The sequence below is a fragment of the Lissotriton vulgaris genome, unplaced genomic scaffold, assembly GCF_964263255.1.
Source record: "Lissotriton vulgaris unplaced genomic scaffold, aLisVul1.2 SCAFFOLD_752, whole genome shotgun sequence".
In the NCBI taxonomy this organism is placed as follows: Eukaryota; Metazoa; Chordata; class Amphibia; order Caudata; family Salamandridae; genus Lissotriton; species Lissotriton vulgaris.
The window spans coordinates 435322-460079 of record NW_028255824.1 but is presented as its reverse complement, the minus strand read 5'-3'; the positions used below and the strand labels follow the sequence as shown (position 1 = coordinate 460079).

At 46.4% G+C, this 24758-nt stretch overlaps 1 protein-coding gene across 3 annotated transcripts in view; it reads right to left on the bottom strand.

Moving 5' to 3' along the window:
* LOC147658884 (serine/threonine-protein phosphatase 2A 55 kDa regulatory subunit B alpha isoform) overlaps window positions 1-16058 on the bottom strand; it is a 433385-nt gene extending 417327 nt beyond the window's left edge. For 2 of the 3 annotated variants that reach the window (XM_086952059.1, XM_086952062.1), the window contains exon 1: window positions 15496-16058. In XM_086952059.1, the coding sequence (XP_086808185.1) occupies window positions 15496-15502 (7 nt within the window). In that variant the 5' untranslated portion in view covers window positions 15503-16058. The remainder of the gene's footprint in view (window positions 1-15495) is intronic. The other variant, XM_086952061.1, reaches the window with a different exon arrangement.
* Between the last annotated feature and the right edge of the window lie 8700 nt (window positions 16059-24758).

Genomic DNA, 24758 nt, shown 5'->3' with positions numbered 1-24758 from the left:
GGGCGGCCCCAGAGATGGCCAGATTGTAAAAAAAATTCCCGCAGGCATGCTGGTTGGAGCAAAAGGTCTTTGTGGATCGTGAGCTTCTGGATCGTCCGGATATTACGTGTTTCTGAGCGACAAAAGCTGGTGTCTTGGAGTATAGCGCCTTTTGAGTGATGCAAGCTAGCTTAAGTTGGATTCTGGCCTCAAGAGGAAACTAGTTTAGAGCTTTGAGATTGGGAGAGATATGGTTGAATTTCTTTGGCCCAGTTAGGATCTGGCGTCGGCATTGAGGCAGGCTTTCAATGGGGCCAAACAGTTCTGGAGAGGACTAGTGCCTGGGTTGCCATTTTTAGGTAGGTGGTGTCAAGGAAAGGTTTCAGGTGTCTTAGGTAGCGGAGGTGAAATCTGGCGGTTTTGGCCATGGAATGGATATGGCCATGCATATTCAAATTGCAGTCTAGGGTTATTCCCAGGGATTTAGCAGAGTCCACAATGGTCAGAGGGCAATTTAACTCTGTGATAGCCTTGATCCATTCCTGAGAGTAAGAATTGGTTTTGGGTGGGGAGATCAGGAGAAATTCAGGTTTTTTTGCGTTACGTTTGAGCTGGTTGGAGGTGAGCCAGCTTCAAGGCCTCATTCAGGGAGTGAATGTCCTCGGGGGAAGAGATATTAATGTAGATCTGTGTGTTGTCGACGTACATGTGATCGGGGATGCTGGCGGTGCGTAGCACCCCTGTCAGCGGTTCCAGGTAAAGATTGAAGAGGGTAGGGGACAAGGTTGACCCTTGGGGGGGGGGGGCTCCAACCGTGATCAGAGAGGGAGCGGATAAGTTGCCGTTGATAAGGATTCTCTGGGAGTTATTATGGAGGAAGGACCTAAACCACTTAGGAACGGTGCCATCCAATCCCATCCGGAGTTGGAGGCGGTCCACGAGGGTTTTGTGGTTGACCATATCTAACACCGAGGATAGGTCTAGGAGGATTAGGAGACAGGTTTTGCCTAGGTCAAGGGCTTGGAAGGCATCATCCACGATGTGAAGGAGGGTGGTTTCCGTGCTGTGTCCAGGTGTGAACCCGGATTCGAAGTCATCAAGTAGGTGGAAGTTGATGTGTTGGCTTAACTGCTGTTGCACACATTTCTCCAGCACTTTCGTTAGGAGTGGAATGTTCGATATTGGTTTATAGTTGTCAGGGGAAGCATAATCCAGCCGGAGTTTCTTTATGATGGGGACGACTTGTCCGGCTTTGAAAGAGTCTGGTATTGATTCATGTAGTAGGGATACATTATTTATTGCAGTCCAAGAAGGGACGATTGCCTGAGAGACGGCAGCTAGGCAGTTAGAAGGGAGAGGATCGTTGTAGTGATTGTTCGGGGTTTAAGGAAGATAGAATTTTCGAGACAGAGTGTTCGTCATAGACTTTAAAGTAGGACCAGTGCGCTAGGTTTTTGGGTGAAATGTGGGAGGGCAATGCGGAGAGAAGAGGTAAAGCAGACGTAGTTTGGGAGTGCGTTGCGGAATGAAGTTCATCTCTTAGTTCAGTGATTTTGTCACAGAAGGAGGAAAATTCCTCGCAAGAAATTAGAGATTATGGGGTTTCTTTGGAGGTTTTAGCCAGGCTGGTTAGATTGATATTTGATCAGGACGAATAGCTTGCAAGGTCTGTCCTTGGCATTCCCCAGTTCTGTTCTGAAAAATTCTTTTTTGCGTTGAGGATTTTCCGATTGTAGGTGTTTCTGGACTGATGGATCAGTTTTAGGTGGGCTGCTGACGGGTGCCGTTTCCAATTACATCCTGACTGCCAATACATACCAATAGAACACCCGCATGTGTGGATGAGATTGAGAAATATCAATACAAACATGCAAGTGTGGCAATGCTGTATTGTTACAAGCACACAGTACGTGAAACCTGAAATATATTTGCCTAATTGCCCAAGATTTAAAAGATGCTGCTGGTTACTATAAGAGCAGCAAAATCGGGATAAAAGAAGCTATGTGCAAGATAGACTTCGTTTTTCTTTTACAGGCAGCATTTCCTCATGACTAACATCAGAAGGACAAAGAAGGAGAACAGGAGAGGCAAGGTGGGCAACAAATCTTATGCCACGGGCCGGATTCAATTACTTTTGGTCACATGTAAACTACACACTTGATTAAAAAAAACAGGATTAATGCAATTTACGATCATACGGTGGAAAATATCAAGAGTTGTAGAATGATCACATTTGTAAGCCTAGGTTTAGGGGTGGAAAGAAGGGTATTTAGTTAGGAGTGTGGCACTATGTTGCAGTAGCTAAAGACCCAAACGTAACTGTATATTTGTATAACTAATTCAGTTTGCTTGCTATCCTAAATATGTGTTTATGTGAAAGACTAAGTGCCACTCTACGATCAGGGGGAACCCCCTTTTTATTGCCAGGCAAGGAATTTCTCTCAGTGGAAAAAGTATATGCTAAAGGCAGACGTTAAGGGAGCAAATTATGTAAATGTAATTCAATATATAAAAAGGTCTAAACTATCATAAAGCTGATAACATTTGAAACTTGATGTATGTACTGTGGAATTGACCTTAACAAGTAAAGTACCCTAACACTACCATAAATGATATAAGACTGCAATCATAAGAGCAGCTCACAGCCTAGGAATCACAACATCTAATTGACTGCCGTAAATATGACTGTGCATTTTTAGAAGGGAAATAAACATTCAAATTAAGTTCAGAAAAACGTGTTAGTGTAGCTGTAACATTAATAGATCCACAGGTCAATTATTCAATAAGTTAAAAGAAGTCTGTTTACTCAAATACACAGTGTACGTAACTTTACAAACTCAAGGGAACCCCTTACAGCAAAAAACAGCTTTTTGTGTCAAATCACAGACATAGCCAGTGGGAAAGGATGTTTTTCTGCAAGCTAAAAAGTGAAACCGGTCTAATTCACAGAAAATATGGTGATTGCTTGCAAACTAAACATACAATATACCCAAGTATAATCACACAAGTGCACCTTTGCTAAAAAAACTGAGTACTGACAGCTTTCACTCTCAGTACCGCCAAGTCACGAAAGCACAACCCCCAGAAAACACTGTTTCAAACCATCGCCTATTTTAACTGAGAAACCCACCACATCTAAGTGGTGAGTAAAGAAAGAGTGTTCTCTATAGTATTTCCGACATTGGGTTAGTGAACAATCATAAACTTGCATGCAACTTCCAATAAATTAAAATTGCAAGATGGGCTGACTTTGGCGGCGGCCACTCCAAGCAAGGGACCCTTGACAAATTCACAGAGGTGGGCCAGGCGGCTGGCGTCAGGTGGGGGCGACACAAAACTCGGCACCCGATAATGCAGCGCTGCTGGCGGCCATAAGTGTCCAAGGACATGCTGGACGCCAAGGCTGGTGCCGTTGTGTCCGATGTTACATTGGTACGCCAGGACCTGAGGAACGCGGTGGAGAGGATCACCGGCACAGAGACTCGCATATCCAAGGTGGAAGATGACATGTCCGCGCTAAAAAAGAAGGTCGCGGCCATGGAAAAAAATTCAGAAGAGCCTAGCCATGGGGGTCGAAGATGCAGAAGGGTGGGGTCGGCGGAACAACCTTTGCTTGGTGGGATTTCCGGAGGGCTGTGAAGGTGACAACGCGTGGCGCTTTCTGGCCCAGTGGCTAGAGGGCTGGCTTCCCTCGGGCGCTCTGTCTCGCTGCTTTGTGGTGGAGCGGGCCCACCGGGCTCTCATGCGGAACCCCCCAGCTGGAGCACACCCACGGCCGAGCACTGCCAAATTTCTGAATTACTCTGACCGAGACACCATTCTGCGGCAGGCGAAGGTGAAGGCCTCCCTCACCTATGACAACCAAACCATCCTCATCTTCCCAGCCTACACGCGGCTGGTGCAGCAGCAGGGCCAATCTTTTCTTGCAGCCAAAGCCCGTCTCCGTGGCCTTAAGCTCCGGTATGCCTCGCTCTACCTGGCGTGGTTGCGAGTTATCTATAAGTCCTCCAGGCTGTTCTTTGATTCCCCTGAAGAAGTATTCCAATGGACAGATGAGACGGTGAAAATTCGAGTCAACGTGGCCCAGGGTGGAGAATCGGATTCTTCCTCAAGTGGAGTGGTCCGTGAGGGTCTTAAGGGTCAGCGCCGCAGCAAGGGATCGAAATCTGAACGCAGGTCACGCTCTGGCTCAGCGCCTCTCCAAGGGGATCCGGCACCGGAACAGCAGCCGGGAGAGGACCTACCACAAAACTACATGCCCTGGCTACAGGCCTGGACTGGACGGATGCCTGGAGTTACCGGCATGGCTCACATAGGGAATATACTTATTTCTCCACGGTACACGACTCATTTTCCAGACTGGACTACATATTCGTTCCAAGGGGGCTGGCCGATAGAATCCTGTCGGCGGATATTCTGCCGAGGGCCCTGTCTGATCATTCACCGGTAGCCCTCACATTTAGCGTAGGCCCGGCAAGACAGCCGTTTCGTTGGCGCATGTCTGGGTGGCACCTGATGCAAGACAACTACAGGGAGCATATGACCAAAGAACTAGATCACTACTTGACATCCAATGTGGGCTCCGTGGACTCCCAGACTACCCTTTGGGAGGCCTTAAAAACTCACGCTGCGGGTGTAGATATTTCCTGGTGCGCGGCAGCCCGTAATGAGCAGCGGAGAGATTTAGAGCAACGCGAGGCGACTCTGGAGGAATTAGAGCGTAGAAGCCGGGAGATGGGTGGTGGACCCGCCGACTCTGGAGGAATTAGAGCGTAGAAGCCGGTAGATGGGTGGTGGACCCGCCAGACGACAGTTAGTCTTGGCCAAACAACAGTATACTGTGGTTTTGATGGAGGAGGCGCGGCAGGCTTGGCTGGCCACTCGTAGTCGTGTGTACCAGTGGGGGGACAAATCGTGCAAGATGCTACACCGCCTGTGTCAGTGCACTTTACATTCCCAACTGTTGCCTCAAATCTTAGACCCCGGGGGGGTGCCTATACTCGAGCCCCCAGCAATTGCGGAGAGCTTCGCTGCGTATTATGAGAAGCTATATGCGCCTCAGGAGTGCTTGGCGGCTGACATGATCCAGCGATTTATTGATGACCTCCTCCCGCGTGTGGTCTCGGACGTGCGGGAACTCCTGGACAAGCCCCTGTCCGAAGACGAATTGGGCACTGCCCTGGGTGAGCTGAATCCCAACGCCTACCCTGCAAATTCTTCCGGCAGTTCTATGTGCAGCTGGGTCCGCGCCTCCGGCCGGTTGTGGAGGAGGCGTGCAAGGGTGGTGTGCTCCCTCCGGATTGGCGACACGCAGAGGTGGTGGTCTTTTTGAAGCCGGGCAGACCCACAGGGTGCCATGCGTCCTACCGCCCGATTTCGCTACTTAATACGGAAGCCAAGGTTCTTGCTAAGGTTCTGGCCAACAGGCTCAAGCCCCATATTACGGACCTCGTCCACCTGGATCAGGCGGGCTTTATGCCTCAGAGGGCTACTCGCCATAATATTCGGCGTGCCCATGCCGCAATATCGGCCTGGAGGAGCTTAGGGGAGCAGGCAGCGCTGTTTTTGGCGGACATGGACCACACCTTTGATTCCCTGAGCTGTCCATATTTGTTTGTCCTATTGCAACGCCTCAATTTGGGGGGCGCGGTCTCTCGATTTTTTCGGTTCGGTGGGGGACGCGTCATGGTTGCCCCCTCTCCCCTTACTTATTCACGCTCGCCATGGAGCCCCTTGCAGCGTGGGTGCGCATTGATGCCCAACTTAAAGGCTTTCGGTGGTCTGCAGATCTGGCTGATAAAATAGCGTTATACGCAGATGTCGTCTTGTTTCTCCTCACCGATTTGGATCGCTCAGGCCACGGCTGTTGCGCATTCTGCAGATTTTTTGGCGAAACCTCCGGCCTCTATATGAATCCGGCTAAGTCAACACTGTGGATACTCGGTGGACAGCGGCAGGTGGGAGCTTGGGTGTCGGACCTTCAATTAGCGTCGGGCAGGGTGATATATTTGGGGGGTGTACCTGTCGGAGGAGGCAGCTGCCTCCCGAGAACGCAACCTCACCCCGATATGGGATCGCACACGCGAGGACATGAAGGTATGGTCCCGTATGCCATTGACTATATATGGCAGGTCAGCCCTCTAAGATTGTGGTGCTCGCTCGCCTTGTGTACCAATTACAAAACCATCCACATCGGATTCCGCCCCGCTGGTTCCAACAAATCAACTATTATCTTCCTATACGGGGGTTAGCCACATCGGACGTGCTTTTCAATTACCAAGCAGCGCATCTGCTGGTCTTAAACGACTGGTGCTACGGTGATGGGGGTGATCCGGCCTACGCGGTGGAGCGGTTTTTCATGGGCTCGGGGTCTGTGCATAAGCTGCTGTACTCGGCATCGCTTCGGAGGTGCCTTCCCTCTGCCAGACAGGTAGTATTCTACGTCTGGACGCAAGCGTTGCGCAGAATGGGATGGTGGAACGTGCTCACTCAAGAAACTCCTCTCTGGCATAATAGTCGGCTGCCCCACATGGACGCGTTGCTGGGCTTTCGGGGATGGGATGCGATAGGTATCTCCACACTGGGTGACGTGATGTCAGGCTGCTCCCTGAAGTCCTTTCAGAACTTACAAGACGAATTCGGGATGCCCCGCTCCCAGTTTTAAATACCTCCAATTTCTACATGCTCTGAACGCCCTACTTGACTGACCTGGAGCAGCTCCCTGAGTTTAGTCCATTAGAGGCCAAACTGTTAATGGGGGAATTGCCAGATAAGAAAATCTCATGCATATATCAGACACTGGTCCATCATTGCTCCTCTGACTTACACAGACTTAAGTCCGCGTGGGAGGAGGTTGTTGGGGACTTGGAGGAAGAGGACTGGACTGAAGCCCTGGCGAGCTGAGGGCGGCAGCAATCTCCACCTGCCTGCGACTGATACAATTTAAATACCTACATCGCACTTATTTTACCTGGCAGCGCTTGTGGAGGGCGGGCATGGTGGGTTCGCCAAACGGTCTTCTATGCGGTTCGGAGGTGGGTACACTTCTGCACACTACACGGGGGTGCTCAGCGCTACATAGATTCTGGGATGGGGTCTTTCGATGCTTATCTGAGGTGTTGGCCTGGGAACTTTCTCGTGATCCCAAATTGGCATTGCTGCATGTAATGGAAGGGATTGGGGGAAACTGGTACAAGCGTCATTTATTACTCCTGAACCTCACATTGGCCAAACGAGACATTGCCAAAGCTTGGCAGGCGCCCCAAGCCCCGCCACTGGCCGCCTGGAGGTATGGCATGGACTTCTGCATGGGACTAGAGCAACCTATATTCGTGGCCAGGGAGTGCCCCGGTAAACACTTTAAAATCTGGAAGAGGTGGGCTGATTACCGTGGGCAGGACTTAGACCTCCACCTGAGAGAGCCGCCCTCCCGTCACTTTGACAGCTGGATCTTTGGCAATTCCGTGAAGTGTCTAGATGGACTTGGAATGTCTTTTGCACTTTGGTATTAGCAGCAGCGCAACTGGGGGGGGGGGGGGGGGGGATGTTGTTGTTCCTTGTAAAAGTCTGCAGATGCTATTGTTGCTTCACTAATGTTTGCAGCAGACTCCGGTGGTCGGAGCTATGCATTATATGTGCGTTCAGACTAATAAAATCAGTTTTCTAAAATAAAAGTGCAAGATGGAAAGCTGTTACAATTGGTGCCAAAGGAAACCTCTCACTCCATTGCTACCTTTAATGATTCTTAGTTGGTCTACGCCTCTCAGTCAAGCCAGATATTTGTGCCACAAATGTGCGGTTATAACCACAAGCATCTTGCCAAATGTCTTCTTTATTTTTCTTAGCGACACTAACTCTTGGTTGGTTTAGTGTAGCACAGCACCAATAAAAACAATTAGGCAGTGCAAGACATATCTCTGAAACACAGATACTGTTCGAGTTTTGAACTAGAACAAATATGACGGACAAGGACTGCTAACTATTTCTGCATGGACATATGGCAATTGTATCCTAATTAAAGATGAATATCAGAAGCTACACCTTCTGCAACCTACCATGGGTTCTGGTTTGGTATCTTATATATGGTACATTGCAATAATGATAACTGTCCATCATTTTTTAAAGCGAGATGACCCAAGTGCAACTGTTGTGTCCAGATGTAGGTTCTTACTCGCTGTGCCATTGTACTGTACTTGCCCTTCAGTGAGGTGATCCAAACATTTGCGATAAACAGACTGATGGGTATTCTGTTACCATCAATGGGGGTGGGGGGGGGGGGGGGGGGGGGGGTAGAGCGGGTTGCAGTCAAGCAATTTTTGTGGGACAGTTCCCATCATAACAGGGTGAAAAGTAATTAATATCAGGCTACTCTTTGACAGAAGCAGCATTGTGGGCAAAAAACAATATATATATTAAAACGACTGACTAAAATATGATCCGAGTAATAACAAACAGGTGGCTTAGATAAATGAAGCATTCTAATAGTGACTGTTTATATTTGTCTAAATTGAACACCTTGAATGTGGCGTGTACAGCCAGATGCGAACCCCGTTCTCATTTTCCACACAGACCTCAGGTTGAATCTCTAGTGAGGCTAACGCCGGTCTGGTTTTGCTTGTATGCTCATCTACTTGTGACCTGCTTGGAGATAAATTCATGCATTCTACCTTTAACTGGACTGCTTCTATTAAGATCGTAGCAGACTAACATAACAAAGCAAGCATGCCTAGTCTTTTTCATCAATTTAGATTAATAAGCTTTCACAGAGCGCCGTAACTGACATTTGGGACTAAGGACAGAGCACTCAAACTATGCGAACAGTTACGTGTTAAGCAACTATGGGTGATTTTCAAATGGGCCACAGCTTAAAAAAAATACATATTCTAACCACTCGTTGTCTATATCTAATAGGAATGCTTTCTAGCAGATCATTAATAGGACAGCAGCACTGAAAGAGCCACTTCAAAAACTAGACAGGATGGAAAATGCATCCAGTATTAAGAAGTTTCCTGCTTCTTAGGTCTTCTCAAACTCACAAGCATTTGACATAATTTACCTCCACTGGCTAAATGTTACCCTGGACCATTGATGGGGTTTGCAACGACAAGTGCTGTGACGGCTGGAAACCTTTCTAACAAAACAGTATTACAGGATTAAGATTGTAAAGGAAAACTCTGGGAAACACCTATTTAATTTTGTTACCAAGCTATCAAAATGTGCACTTATACTTTCATGAGGCATCCATACTCTATTAGAGAAAATGGTGTCACTACTCATTAACAGGCGGACTCTAAATGTTACTTTCAAAAAATGTCAACATAAGACATTCACACTTTGATCCCGATTGTCAAACCGCACCTGGACGGCAAACAGCTTGTTAATGCTCAATTCACAAAAACTAGTTACGTTTTGTCTTGCTCAGACACAACTTTGACCGCTTGTACAAAGACGAAAAGCTTCAGCCCTGTCATCGTTCAAACTGCAATTATGTATTCTGTAGAAACCACGCCAATTGATATTCCAACGACAGGTTTCCTCTGCTTCAAACAGACAAATTCTCTATGTGGAAAACAGGAGAAAAACATGAAGAAGTCAAAGCAGTATCTCAGAAAATGTCACGTTATTCCCCAAAACTCAAAATTCCTCTAATCACTGGTTATTTCCTCAACACCAGAACTACTGGAATCCCCTGGATTAAACGATAAATCCAGCACGGGGAATCTTCATGGGCCACAAGAGGCCCTCGGCCTCAATCACTGATCTGAACACTGCAGATCATCCTCTCCTCGCTTTCCAGTATGATCTTGTTAACAACTTCCAAGCAGGTCAACAACACGCTACACTGGAAGCAGTTCTCCAAACCGTCACACTGCTACCCACTACAAAAAAAACAAGCATTAAAAATGTAATAGGTCTCGCCTTTTATTTATTTTTAAGGTTTTATATAGCACGAACAAGATCCTTGCAGATATCAGAGCGCTTTACAGAAACAGGAGGTAGGGTAGACAAACTCCCGGAGACAATATAATATTCGGTAGTGAGTGGGTTGCAAGGTAGGGTAGCAATCGCATAAGAGTATACACACTAATAACAATCAGGAAACAAAAAATAGGAGCCGTGCAATGTCTTTGCTCCAGTAGCGATCGAATAAGATTATAGCACCCCAGCGGGTGAGTAAACACTGTTGAAAACAGTATAGTAGTCAGAAATAAGTGGATTGCAAATTAGTAGAACAATCAGGTCATAGTATAAACCCTAATAAACAAACTGGAAACCAATAATATAGAATCCGTGCAATGACTTTGATCCAGTAGCAATCAAAAAAAAAAGAGTATAACACAGATAAACACTCAGGTAGCCGATAATATAGGGGCCGTGTAATGTCAATGTTTCAGTAACAATAGTGTTCAGGTGAACTTAGCCATAAAGATGGCTTATACCTCTTTCTTGAAGAGAACAGTGAAGGGGATAAGCCTAGTTTCTGGCGGGAGTGCATTCCAGATCCTAGGTGCCATTCCTGAGAAGGAGCGTTTGTATGTTTTTTCCTTCCGGAATCTACGAGGTTTCAGGAGGAGGTTTTTTGTGCTTCTGTTGGATCTTGAGCCTCCTGATACAGTCAGCTTGTGAGTGAGGTAGTTGGGTGACTTGTGGTGTACGGCAGAGTGTGTCATACAGGCAATTTTCAGCTGAACTCTAGCTTCAAAAGGCAGCCAGTTCAGGGCTTTTAAGTCAGGGGATATATGCGAGTGTTTTCTTGAGCCAGTGATGAGTCTCGTGGCCGCGTTCAGAGAGGCTCTTAAAAGCACCTATCCCGACGGACCACGCACGAAACCTGGGCGTCATCCTGGATTCCTCACTCTCGATGAACAGACAAGTCAACGCCGTTTCTTCATCTTGCTACAACATTCTTCGCATGCTCAAAAAAACATTTCGCTGGATCCCCACCGTAACTAGAAAAACAGTCACTCACGCTCTGGTCACGAGCCGACTGGACTACGGAAACACCCTCTACGCCGGTACCACCGCAAAAAAACAGAAAAAACTCCAACGCATCCAGAACGCTTCAGCCAGGCTCATATTAGACATACCGCGTAAAGAACACATCTCTGGCCACCTGAAAAACCTCCACTGGCTCCCCGTCAATAAGAGGATTACTTTCCGGCTCCTAACCCACGCACACAAAGCACTCTACGAAATCGGACCCGAATGCCTCAACACACGACTGTCCTTCTACACCCCCTCCCGCCAGCTACGATCCTCCAACCAAGCCCTTGCCACTGTACCTCGCATCAACAAAACCACCATGGGAGGTAGATCCTTCTCCTACCTGGCAGCTAAAACCTGGAACTCACTTCCCACTCATCTTCGCCTTACTCCGAACCATCTAGCATTCAGAAAGCAACTTAAAACTTGGATATTTGACAAGTAACTCCCCACCCTTCCTCAAGCGCCTTGAGACCCTCTGGGTATGTAGCGCGCTATACAAATTTATTGACTTGACTGACTATAGTCTATGCGAGGAATGACTAGGGCTTGTACAACAGTTTGGAAGTCCTTGGGTGGTAGGAAGGGTTTGAGTTTTCTCAGAGTGTTGATTTGGAAGTTGGCTCCTTTAGTTGCTTTGCTAATATGCTGCTGCATGTTGAGATTGGAGTCAAGTGTGATGCCAAGGGATTTCGCAGAGTCCACGATGGTGGGTTGGACGTTGAGTGCTGTTAGATGAGTGAGCCAGGTTTGGGTGATGGCCTTTTTCGCAGGAGGTGAGATCAGGAGGAACTCAGTTTTCAGAGCATTTAGTTTGAGGTGATTATCGGCCAGCCATGCTTGGGTGTTTCTTAGTGTGGCGTTCAAAAGCTTGATGTCTTCCGGGGATTGTAGCTTGAGGTAGAGTTGAGTGTCATCGGCGTACATATGGAAGTGTACATTTGATGCTTGAAGCAAGGTAGTGAGTGGTTCCATGACTAGGTTGAACAATGTGGGGGATAGGGAGGAACCTTGAGGGACGCCAAGTGTTACGGGCACAGGTGAGGACAGTGCGTTGTTGATCTTGAACTTCTGAGACCGGTTGTGTAGAAAGGACGTGAACCATTTGAGAACAGTCCCGGATATGCCTATTCTGATATTTAACAGCTCCAGTAGATTCTCGTGTTTGACTTATTACGTTAAAGCCATTTGCTTTGCTATACAATACCTTTAGCAAAGCAAATGGCTTTAACTTAATCAAAGGCGAGACCTATTGCATTTTTAATGCTTGTTTTTTATGGCTTCTGAGTAGCGTTATTGTAATGTTCTCATCTCTCCTTATCCCTTTCTTCTATTTCTATCTTGGTCTTCTCCCTTCCTATCATTCTAGAATCCAAGCTGGATTCATTCGGCCTTTCTCCTTCTGACAACGAACAGCCGCTCTGTTGTGGGTCCGTTATTTGCCTATACCTAAAAGACTTAATAAAGTCTTATTTTAAATACAAGAACTTGTTTTCAACTGGCATTTATTCCTCGGTTCATATTTTGGTACCAGGAGTGGGGTAAGAGGAGAATCCTTTATATTTTGGTACCAGGAGTGGGGTAAGAGGAGAAGCCTTTTTCTCTTCCCGAGAGGAGTAGCAGCACTGCAATTGTTAAACATAGGAGCTCAGGTTACCCACTAGGAGCACACTGCTCATTAAAGAGTAGATCTCTTTATTACAGCAGCATGCTGCAGAACTCTTGTAGGCACTAACACACACGGTGGACCGTGCTTGTGCAACTAATTAAAAAATAAACAAGCGCGGGCGAAGAGGACCGCGCTTGTGCAATTTAGTAAATAAATAAATACCTCCGCGGGTCGGAATCTCCAATGGCTAGTGCAGTGCAGCAAAAAAATAAAAAATAAAATCAGGGTTTAGGAGGTTAACAGGTGTGAAACTCCTACAGTGTGAAGTCTCTGTGCATGCGATGTCCAGGCACAGCGATGTATTTAAAGAGTATCTCTCTTTATTACGGCAGCACGCTGCAGAACTCTTGCAGGCACAAACAAGCGCTGCGTACTGAGCTTGTGCAACTAATTAAAAAAACAAATAAACAAGCGCGGCCGAAGCGGACCGCGCTTGTGCAACTAATTAAATAAATAAACAAGCGCAGCCAAAGCAGACCGCGCTTGTGCAATTGAAGCGGACAGCGATGACAATCAAAAAAAGAAAGAGTGCTTCCAGGCTTTTCAAGATGACCGTGTAACTGCTAGTAAACTATCCAGTCCCTGTCGGCGGGTCCAAAAGTGGACAGGGTGGTAACCAGGAGGAGTTATAAAACCTCACTTACAATTATTTCACTCCCTTTAGCATACGTTATGACTCGAACCAACCAGAATACCGGGCGGAGCTGAAAGCACACTTCGGGAACCACATCAATTCCAAGAAGCCCTTGCTTGGCGAGTGCAACGCATGTGCGCTGCTAACGCCAGGCGAGACCAAAAAATGCTACCTTCTGATGTGGCAGTAGTAGACCAGGACAACAACACACCAAATGCAGTTGGGATTCCTTCCTGTACTTGCAGATTCTGCACCCAGTCATAGGAGCCAGGGATTTCCATCTGGGATTCAGTTATTTTATCGGAAGGGGTACAAGCCTGATCCATTGACTATCCGTTAAACACTTCTTCCCAAGTGATTGATTTAGATATCGCTGTATTCTATACCATTTGCATAATGTAATCAATCTGGAAAGGCCTCCTCTGCCTGTATAGTTTAATAAGTGCATTTTGATTGCCACATAACTAAGCCCTTCCTGGCCCCAGTTTTGTGTCGCCAGGACAAGTGTTCACACCATGTTTTACATATATATTTTATATGGGTTAGTTGTCCCTTTATAGATGGGTTTAAGCATATTCTTTACGCTTCCAATGGGTGTTTACAGAACTTGGCAGTAGTATTTTGCCTGCATTCCCAGGAAGTCAGTTTTGCTGCACCAGGCGAATCAGGCTGTTGCAGGTATCCTTCGGTAACTTAAATATGCGTTTGCACGCCCTACATTGTGATTTTTCAAGCAGGCTGTCCATTTTGCCTGGGAATGCCCGCTGTGCATAACCTACTACTGCCCATATTTTACATTGTATGATCATTCTTATATGTACTCAATTGCATAGGTTTGAGTGACTATCCGACATTAGCTCCAAATGCGGCAGTGTAGTGGATCACAGTATTCATTGTCGAAAACAGGTGGAAAACTCGGAATCCCTAAGTCAGAATGAAGTCAATGAGGAACCCTGCTTTCAATATGCAATCAAGACACACAACAGCAATCTTGAATGAAGAACCTTAGACTGAGCCAGCTTTTGAATGCAATTGGTAACATTTACTGCTAAGATGTCTATGTGGGCCCCTTCTCCGGAGTACATACATTAAATTGCTCCTAACTGGGTAATCAACTGAAGAATACACCATAGCTTTATATGCACGTTGCTCATTTTGTGTCTCACAGGTTTCGAATATCCATTTGCTAAGAAAGCAGAGAAGCTACTGAAGGACAAGGGGGACAGATTATTATTCTAAGAAGCGTGTGGGATCTATTCAACAACATAGTAGAGAGTATGATCTAATTTATAATTAGACATGATTTTTTAACCCTATGAGTGCTTCGATGGTACTAGATCTTCACAAATACTAACTTCAGGTGTGACATACCTGCAGCATGATGTGTAGAAGTCTCATGCACAAGACTAAATGACCCCCGAGTGTCTAGATTTATTAAGACGTTTTACAAAGCGGGAGCCCGATACTTTGCAGATTTTGAAAGGGAAATTAAGCAGGGAAAAGGACCTCAGATTTCTGAGTAGCCACGGGAGGTTGCCCATCGGGTCGGCGGTATCATCGTCAGCCTCGCGATTGCCTAAGAAAGGAAGTTAAGTTAACTTCATCACCAATAGGGAAAGGAGCATCAAACATCGTGTGAATTTCCTTCCAGTAAACCTTTCACAAATTGATTCTGAGCGTAAATCGTAATTTTGGGACGGCATTAGACTTTCGAACAGATAGATTTTACATGATACAAAATAAGTAAATGTAAACAAACACATACAATCTCACTCGCAGAAAAGCTAAACTACGAAAAAGTATTTGGACATACCGCTCAAAGACAAGGGTAGTACGTAGAGAAAACGTAGCACCATTGTATCGCGGTGAGACAGCTTCTGTGCACAGGCTCATTCATCCCCGCTTGCAAAATCAGTTTAAAAGTACACAGAAATATCTCTCTTCTATTCTTCACCGACTGTCCAGAACACATATTTGGATGCCCAGGCCCTGAGGGGCTCCATCCTCTCTATGCACAACTGACGCCCTGTATGCAGACACAAGTCATTTCATATGTGTGTGCACAAGCCAAACTATTTCAAGAATAGTAAATGCACATCCATGCTCTTGCTATACAAAAGTCCTCAACAATACCCTGGACACAGACCCTGTCAATGGTACCTCGCCGACTGTCAAAACATATATATATGCAAGGCCCTAATGCACTCAGCGGCCCGCAGAACCTCCATACCTGCCATGCTGCTGCTGCTGCACGGTGACCCCGCACCAGGGGCGGGGCTGAGGGTGACGGTGCCCGGCCTCCTCCTCTTTCTGCAGCTGATCCTCGGGCCTAGGATGAGCACGGACCGGGGGGCGCAGGGGTGCGAGGATGCAGCGGGCACTCCCGTCCCTGCTTCCTTAGGAGTGTCTCCTCCGGGTGACTCCTTTCCTGGCTGTCCCTCTGTCAGAATGCGTCCCTTTAAAGGTGCCTGAAAAGGATAGCAGGCAATCTCTTCTCCCGCTCTCCAAAGCTCTTTCCTCGCCGTCTCTCGTAGGACGCCCCACCTAGATGTCCTATCTTCGGCCACCCAGCAGCAGCAGCACCTCCTCCACCACAACTTTCAAAATGGCGCCCGCTCGCTCCCCGGACGACGTCACCGCAGGGCGGGGGACACAGGGTGGAGGTCACGCGCAAGAAGTGAGCTCGCATCCGTCCGGCCTCCTTCCCGCGCGCGTTCACGCTCAACGGACTGGGGAAAAAGTGGACCAGGACTCGAAGCCCGATGTTACACAGTCGAAGAGGGGGCGTGTTGTAAATGGGCGGTATCAGTTATAATCTGTGATTGGCGTACCACTTCGCCCATCATCGTTCAACTCGCAAAAGGGCGCATGCCCATTCGACACACCGATGCTGCGCGTCACTTAATGCACCAGCCCTTCTTTTTGCCTGATCCTAACAAGGCGCCCTACAGATGGTGGTTGCCCACGAGCGGGACATCCTTTAGAAAGCATTCCTCCTGCTTATACTTAGTTGCTTTTGACTTAAAAAAAGGACAGCCCGAGGTATTTTTTAACTATTTAACTTATATTCTATATTCAGTCTGCGAATCAGATTATGCCTAACTTTCTATATGGAATTCACAGAAGTCAAGTAGGAACTACAATGCCCAACATTCCAGTGCGGTTGCAAAATGTCCACGTGATCAAAGTAACCAATTGAACACCCAGAACATAGGGTTCAGAACGGCTACTCTTAGCCAATAGTTGTCTTCCTTTACTGTTTGTGGCAGCTGAATTTCTGCTATCAATTTGATGGTATTCGAATTGAAGTGACTAATCTTTTATTAAATGGGATATTTGTTATTCATTCGCCCCTTGCCGCTGCTAATTCTGAATGAGAGCCAGGTGGTATGAATCTTAAATTTCCCAACTAGCAAACTTGTGGGCAGCAGTGTGGAGGGGTGAAATGACCATGAAAACTTACAGCCTACAAAGCTCAGAAACCTGTGGCAACAGTGTTTTTTTCAAACTTTCTTTTATTATTAACTGAACATAGCTTTTTATCTTGTATATTTTTTTAGAGAGAGAACTATGCTTTGAAATGAATTGTAAACCGCACAAATGTTGTGGATTTTGACGGTGGGGTAACTCCGACCTTCCTAGAACAGTCCTGCCAAGCATCACGCAACAGGTGTGACACTCACGCATTTCAGTGCGGTGATCCGCATCACCGCACTGAAATGCATTGTCACGCATATTGCCACCACCTGTGCCCGGGCTCTCTGCTGCTCGGACGTGCTGCTTGCAGAGCCCGAGAGCCTAAATAGTCAACAGATCTGCTCTCAGCCGTGGAGTGGCTGAGAGCGCTACAGTGTATCTCTGCCCAGGCTCAGCTGCTGTGTTGCCCTGAAAACAAATAATTGCGGCGCAGGCGGCTCGGGGCTTACTCATCACACTGTTTGCAGAGGCAGAGAGGGGCTGCCCTCTCAGCATCCGATAGTGCTATCAATCACCGAGGCACCATGGGGGCCGGGATTAATAATCCGGATGTGCCGGTGGTACTGTGCCGTCACATCCGGAGGATGTAGGCAGAAGCGGCGGGGAATCAACTATGTGCAGGCACTAAGAGTCTTGAGTCTCTATGCGGCGTGGCACTCACTCCTCGGCCACGAGGCAGGCCTGGTGGAGTCAGGTATTGTCTGCTTTAGTAAAATCGCTTAGTTTTTAATAGCCTGCGCTGACTGAGGTGCTGTGGTCTTACCTCTCTGGGTCAAGGGAGAGGAACAATGTTCGAAATAAAGTAACAACCGCACCAGCCCTCCAGTGAAACCGATCTCCCGCCAGGCTGCGTTTTCGATGGCACGCTGAGAGAAAATTAATTCTAAGTACTGAAAATGTTAATTAATTTCCTCTGATTGTACAGTATGCTTTTTCAGTATATTGAAGGCTTACGTAGAGTACATTCCTCTTTTCAGCCTCTCGTTGTCGCAGCTAGTTAAGTAAAGCCAACCGGGTGTGATTTTGAATGGTTTCTCTCGACTAGAGAGCGGGTTCTTTTATAGAAGCCCCCGATTCCGAATCGCCCATGTCAGGGCGCGCATTTATGGATGACAGACAAGTGTGCTGTATAACTGACAAATGTGTTGCATAATTCGATTTTGTTTATTTCGTAGTTTTCCACTTTCCCTTCTACTTGAGGCTGGCTGTGCTGTGCGTCTGGTGTGATCCCCGGAAAAGGCTCAGCTCGTCAAAATTTAATGAATTTAGGGTTAGATAAAAAATGGAAAGTAAAGCTTAAACTGGTCTAATGTTTTTGAAATAATACATGCAGGCCTGGCTTTGACCTCCGTGTGCCCTGAAAATAAATGCACGGTTCTGTACTCAGGTGGGTCGAGTCAGCTAAGTCATACTGTTTTGTTGACACTCTATTTAATGTAATATATGCAGCTGAGAAGACATCCAGGAATGGGGCCTATAACATTCTTTTCTGGGAGGCTCAAGTCGGCCGGGCCTAGGCCCCCGTGGGAAAGATAGCACACTGGCATCCAAACTGATGCTCTGCAGCATGCTAATAATTGATTGCCAGAACCGGGGACATGGAGGTGTGGTGGTGGTGAGGAGTTGGCTTAATGTGCCTGAGGCAGGATGATTTGTTAATTGTTTACTTCCGGCCGTCCAGCAACACAGGTGGTGACTCTTGTAACATCCACGAGCCGTGCTTGCATTCTAGTCTGCATCTATATATTGTTAAAATAATCAAGGTTGCACTTAGTCCATTTGCAGTGACAGATTTATATAGCCAATCTTTAAAAAAATCTACATTTAAAAAAAAAACGAATTGTTTTCTCTTTTTAAAAAGGCTCAGTACACGAATGACCATAACGTGTCATATATCAAAACATTATTTCTTTAAATATGTGCAAAACCAGAATAATATAATGTCCAACGGTTTTTAGGACTTTGCTTTACACCTTTGTGCAATTTGTATTTTTTTTATTTATTTGCACTATCACATGGTTAGAGCAAAACAGATCCAGGTTTTGCGCTGGCACTCCGAGCATTCTTTTTTTAACTTATTTTTTTGCATTTGCAACCAATAATGCCAGAGACAGAGTGATGGTATAAGCTCCTAGTTGCACTTGCTAGGCTATAAACGTTGCTTTTTTTTAGGCTAGTGCAGGTCCTGAATGAGCAGATCAATTCGATCATCTTCTTAGCAGCTTCTGTGCCTGCCTGTCCTCTGATTCTGAGTCTGTGTCTAGTGCCCTTCCATTTCTGGTGTTTTACAGAAGTTTTAGGAACTTCTTAGGGTTTCTCGTTGTTCAAATGGGGGTAATTTCAGATATTTAAATGTTTTTCTTGGCTTCAACGCTTGATTTTGCTCGCGAGAAGGTGTCACTCATGGTTGTTGTAATGTCACTCATAATTACTATGAGAATTTGACAATGTCACACATAGCAATCCGAAACCTTGGCAGCTATGCTACAATCACCCATTCAAAAAGAAAGAGACTGATTTACAACGTTTTCAAGGGCTGATTTTAGCTTCAAGTTTAGCTCTGTAATATGAAGCATAGCAATAACAGGCTGTATTATACATAGGGTGCTGTTACAATTAATGTCGGAGTCAAGGTAGGATAAAGAAGTAGAAGTTTTATTAAATCAGCCCCACACCTTAAGGCAGTGCGTAGGTCAGTTAGTCAGAATCATTATGCAGTTGGGGGCAAGGGAACGGAACCAGGACAGTGCGGAATGTTGGGGAACCAATCAGGAGGGCAGGGAACAATGGATGCTCTCGCGCAGGAGAGCTGGTAGGCACCACTTGCCAAGGGTTGCAGGGGGAAACCAGAACTAGGTTACAACACATCTTCCTCTCTTGAGGGTTTTGACAGGTAGGCACAACGTGTGGCAAAGAGAACTTTGGAGATAAGTGAACTAGTAAACATTAGTCACAAACAAGGTCTAAATACATTTGGAGTTGTGGGTGGTTCACCCTGATGTTCCCTTGGAAACAAGGGCATGAGGAATACTCTGCACAGAGAAAACTTTGGTGATATATATATCTGTCAACATTAGTCACAACAAGGCCTTGAAAACATTTGGGAATGCGGACGGCTCTCCCTGATGTTCCTTTGGTAACAAGGGCATGAGGAACACGCTCTGTGTCAGAATGGGATTCCATGTGGGTTCTGCCAAACCTACCGCTGAAGCAGTGACCGCCAAGCTAGGCTTCAGAGACAGAGTGGGAGTCACCGAACAGCTCCGATAGGTGATCGGAGTGCGTGGAGTGACCCCCAGAGGCTGGTCTGAGTGATTGACAGTCAGCTGAGTCAGTGGCAGGTGGGAGAAAGTGTGAATCGTGTTTCTGAAAGTGGGACAGCGTCCAACTTGGTTCTATCACCATCAACTCACATCTCTTTGCATGGAACCTTCAGGGTGGGAACATTGTAGGTGTTTGAGTGTGTCCATTTCCTCATCGTCTGACACTACATCGTTTAACTTGCCAATGTTTCGTGCAGGCCCACACACAGTTCAGTTAAATCCCCAACGTGAATGGTGAACTTCCGTGAGGGCTCGCTGAGTCTTTTGGTCCACAGGTCTTATGCTGGCCCGCAAGTCTAGTATGCGTCTAGTCAATTCCTATGTTTGCCACATGGTGAGGGCATAGTGCTGGTTTGAGTGCCTTCCTGTTCCTTTTCTCTGATTCCTCATCGTTCACTCCACCTTGGCAATCCCTTTTGGTATTGTGCTCCTGTCTGCTATTACTTGTACTGACTTCTCCATCCAGGTGAGTGACCACGGCTTTAGAATCCTTTTTCTTGGGATATTTCCAGGACCATAATGTACTGCGTCTACGCCTACGCTTACTCATACAACGGGTGTCCCTCACGTTGTCACCCTCGGTGGTAGGTCTGACGTCAATTCTCTTGTTGTACTCTGTACCAGTGTCACTTGTACTTTCTTTTCCAACGACTCTCACTCCTTCAATACATGCATCCACAAAGACCTGTCCTCCTTCCAATTTCATCAAGTGAGTTCCACTAGAGAATGTGGTTGTGTCCTCTGTGTCTCTTAACTCACATTCTCTCCAGCGTTCCACCAACCTTTTGTTTTTCCTTAACTGAGCTTTGGGGTGAGGACATAGTACGTGTTTGTGAGCCTCTTCACCTTCATTCCCTGGCTCTACATTATATAACCAGTCATAGTACTCTCCTAGCATGTTACACCTAGACTCCACCAGACACTGACCATAATCTTCTTCCTGGTCACTGTCATCAGCATCATTCTTTCTTGTGATGGGTTTTGACTTAATCAGTGCAGTTGAGTGCCACACTTCCTCATCTTTGTGGCAGGTAGATTTACAAAGGTCCTCCACTAGCACCGTGGACTGAGAAACCATACATGTTCTTTCATAGGCCGGTTCACTTTTATCTACCAGAACTTCTTCACTAATATTGTCCTCAACATCATAACTCATGAATGCACTTTGTTTTAGTTTGAATTTGTCAATGGCTGCTTCATTTTTCCATTCTTTACTCCATGCAGCCTTTGTCCATCCACTTTTGGTCGTGGACGATGGCTTTCTCTCACTCAACATCTTGGAGCTTGTACTGAGTTTGTTGTTGTTTTGTGCCAGCCTATTCAAAGGTTCAGTACGGTTGGGATCTATCATTATTTTACATTTCTTCTGTTCTTCCCACCCCAGTACAGAGGGTCCTTCTTCTGAAATATAAACTATACTCCATGTACTTCTCTTCATATAGCTCAACTTTGCTTCTCTACAACCTATTAAGTTAATGTTTTCTCCTGTGTATGTCTTAGGGGATGTGTCAGCTTCATCTAATTCATTCCCTTGTGTCATAGTCAATTTACTCTTCCAAAAATCTTTGTATATCACTGTACAACTTGAACCTGAATCAGCGATGACGTCGATTCCAACTCCACTTACGTCAATAGTACTTTCAGGTTTGGTTTCACATATGTCCAATTCATTTTTACAATCACCATTTTCCCAGTGAATTTTGTCTTTTTGTGCGTTGGCAAACAGTTTTTGTTTGTAATGTACACTTAAATCGTCCTTCACCTCCTCAAATACATTTCTGTTTGCTCCCTTCTTGACTTCTTTCTCTGGTGGGGGTAAGATGCACATTATGTTTTTATCCATATTGCTGCTGCAAACAAATTCCACTTATATAATTTCCCTTTATGTGTTAACCGTACCGTAGTTTCTTCCTAGCTCATTAGTTATAACTTCAGAATTTTACTTAGAAGAGGGTGTTCAGACTTTTTTTCACAAACTGAGTATACCTTTTCTTAACGTTTCCATATATCAGCCCATTTAGTGTATAAGGTACTTTTTTTTCCTATCACTTTTCTTGCAGTGTAGTTCATAAATTCCACCCAGGGGTACTGTTCTTATTCACTCATTTGTTATCCCACTCGATTTCATTGTTTCTCGAAATCATCGTGTGCATAAGCAGTTGCGGCCTTCGACAGCAAGGGGGGCGCTGCTGCGTGAAGTGCGTCGTTCTCACCTTTGCGCCAAAGTGATGAGGAAAACTCTACGATCGTCGGGCGCCGCCAAGGTCTGCCAGCACGACCTCCCTCAAGCTCCCGAATGTGCTGCTTCAAGGTAAGCTAATCACTCCATAGAATATACAGAAAAGGGCCAGAAGGACAGCTGACACTCGCCGATGCCGATTCACTTCTAACATTTAAATGAGCCTCTTCGACTCGCGCTGAGGAGAGTCGCCCTTCTTCTTTCGGATTGTTAAACAATCAAGGGTTTGCGCTGCTCTAAATGCACTTCACTTTCACTCAGGACACAGCTTATTTGTCATGCGCTGTTCTTATCTTCAACAATGTGAGGAATTTGACACGCTAAATACTTTCAATGCTTATGTACTTTTAGCAGGTGATTCTTTGTTTTCCTCAGAGCGTTAACTCGTTTGGCCTTGGGTTTGCGCTGAATGTTTGGAGGTTTTTACTTCACACTCTAACGCGCAGCTTAAACATCATTAAATGCGGTTACAGACGTTATTTTAGTATGGGTCCCTGCTCCGCTCACTTCACCACCACCCGGCTACCCAGGCTCACCTCATGGACTCGCTCAGATTCCAGTGGTCTTGCGTTTTTTTTTCCTTTACTATTGCCACAAAAACGCCCGAAGTTTCATTGGTATTCACCGGTCACAGTCAATCTTTAGAAAGTCCAAGGTTCACTTATCACTTTCACTTTTCAAATACTTGCCGAGATTCACGGAGGCTGCTCAGTGTCCTCACTGTGCTTCACGGCTCACCACATCAACTTGCGCAGAGTCCAGTTATACTTATCTCGAGTCTTACTTCGTCAGTTTCACAAGAACGCCCGAGTTTCAAATGGTATTCACTGGTCGAATCAATCTGCTAAGCGTCCATGGTTCATTTCACATTCGACTCACTCACAAGTCGATGGCTCCTTTCACGCTCGACTCGCTCAAAAGTCGACTTGCCGAAATCACGGAGCTGTTCTTTGCCCTTGACCTATTAATATCAAGCCAGTTGTTCCTTGAACCGGCTGCAGCACCGTGCCTTTAGTCGAGGTTGCTTCCGCATTCAAACTGGAAGGCAGTGGGTTCGCGGTGAGGGGCTGAGGTCCTCGTCGCCACTGTTACAATTAATGTCGGAGTCAAGGTAGGATAAAGAAGTAGAAGTTTTATTAAATCAGCCCCACACCTTAAGGCAGTGCGTAGGTCAGTTAGTCAGAATCATTATGCAGTTGGGGGCAAGGGAACGGAACCAGGACAGTGCGGAATGTTGGGGAACCAATCAGGAGGGCAGGGAACAATGGATGCTCTCGCGCAGGAGAGCTGGTAGGCACCACTTGCCAAGGGTTGCAGGGGGAAACCAGAACTAGGTTACAACAGGTGCGCTATGTATGTTTGCTCTGTGGTGTACCTTTAACTAGGTTTGCCAGGTACAAAAAGGGACAGTACACTAAATGTAAATGTAAATGTGCTGGACTTGTAAAGCGCACAGCTGCCCGTAAGCGTCCCGGCGCTTGCTTAGGGAACCCGTCCTGGTATTCCCCTGTGAGAAACCACGGCAGGGTGTCCACAAGGTGAAAGCCAGGCATCCCGCCGCGAGGGGCCGTAGTGGAGATTAAGCAAGCTATTGCCCAGAGTTGCAGAGTGTGACCCCGTGAGTTGAGTAGGCACCAGAGCGAGAATTGTCGAGTCCGTGGAATTTTTGAGCCCGAGACCCGCCGAGGTATATTATAGAAAATACATTAACCCCCAGGGCAGCTGCCAACTTATGCCTGCCTAGACGTGGGTGCCGAGCTCACAGTGCCACTGGATTCAAGCTATCCTGGCTGATGAGGGGTGGAACCCCAAAACTGGTCCTAGGATGCTTGTTTCCGGCCTAGGAAGGACCTGGCTTGGCAGTACAGGCTGTACTGTTTCCATGAGGCACAGGGTCAAGACTGATTTGCATATGGCCAGGTCTAAACTGGAGTGGCATGGTGAGCAAAACAATGATGGATTTAACCCAGATCTCTTGACTGTGGGTGAATGTTTTTATTTGTTCTGCATTCCGTCCATCAATTATGTGTCTTTTGATTTCTTGCCCTAAGTGCGCTGGATTGTTCCCATGAGGTACAGGGTCAATACTGATTTGCGTATGGCCAGGTCTAATCTTGGGTGGTGAGCAAAAGAATGATGGATTTAACCAGCTCTCTTGACTGGGGTGAATGTTATGATTTGTTTTGCATTCCGTCCATCAATTGTGTGTCTTTTGTTTTCTCGCCCTAATTGTGCCGGGTATGTCCAGATGCCCAATCCTTCTGTTTTTAACTATTTATCTCGCCTTAGTTCGAATGTTAGACAAATTTGGACAAGGATGCCCCTCTCATTACAGGTTTATTTCCTTGACTTCCCTGGTCCTGAGGAGTCCTGGAATCTTAATAGGCTGAAATGGCAGTGGCGGTGCCTCTATGAGAGCAGAGGATCATTGCCCATCCGCTGGAGAGCAGGAAA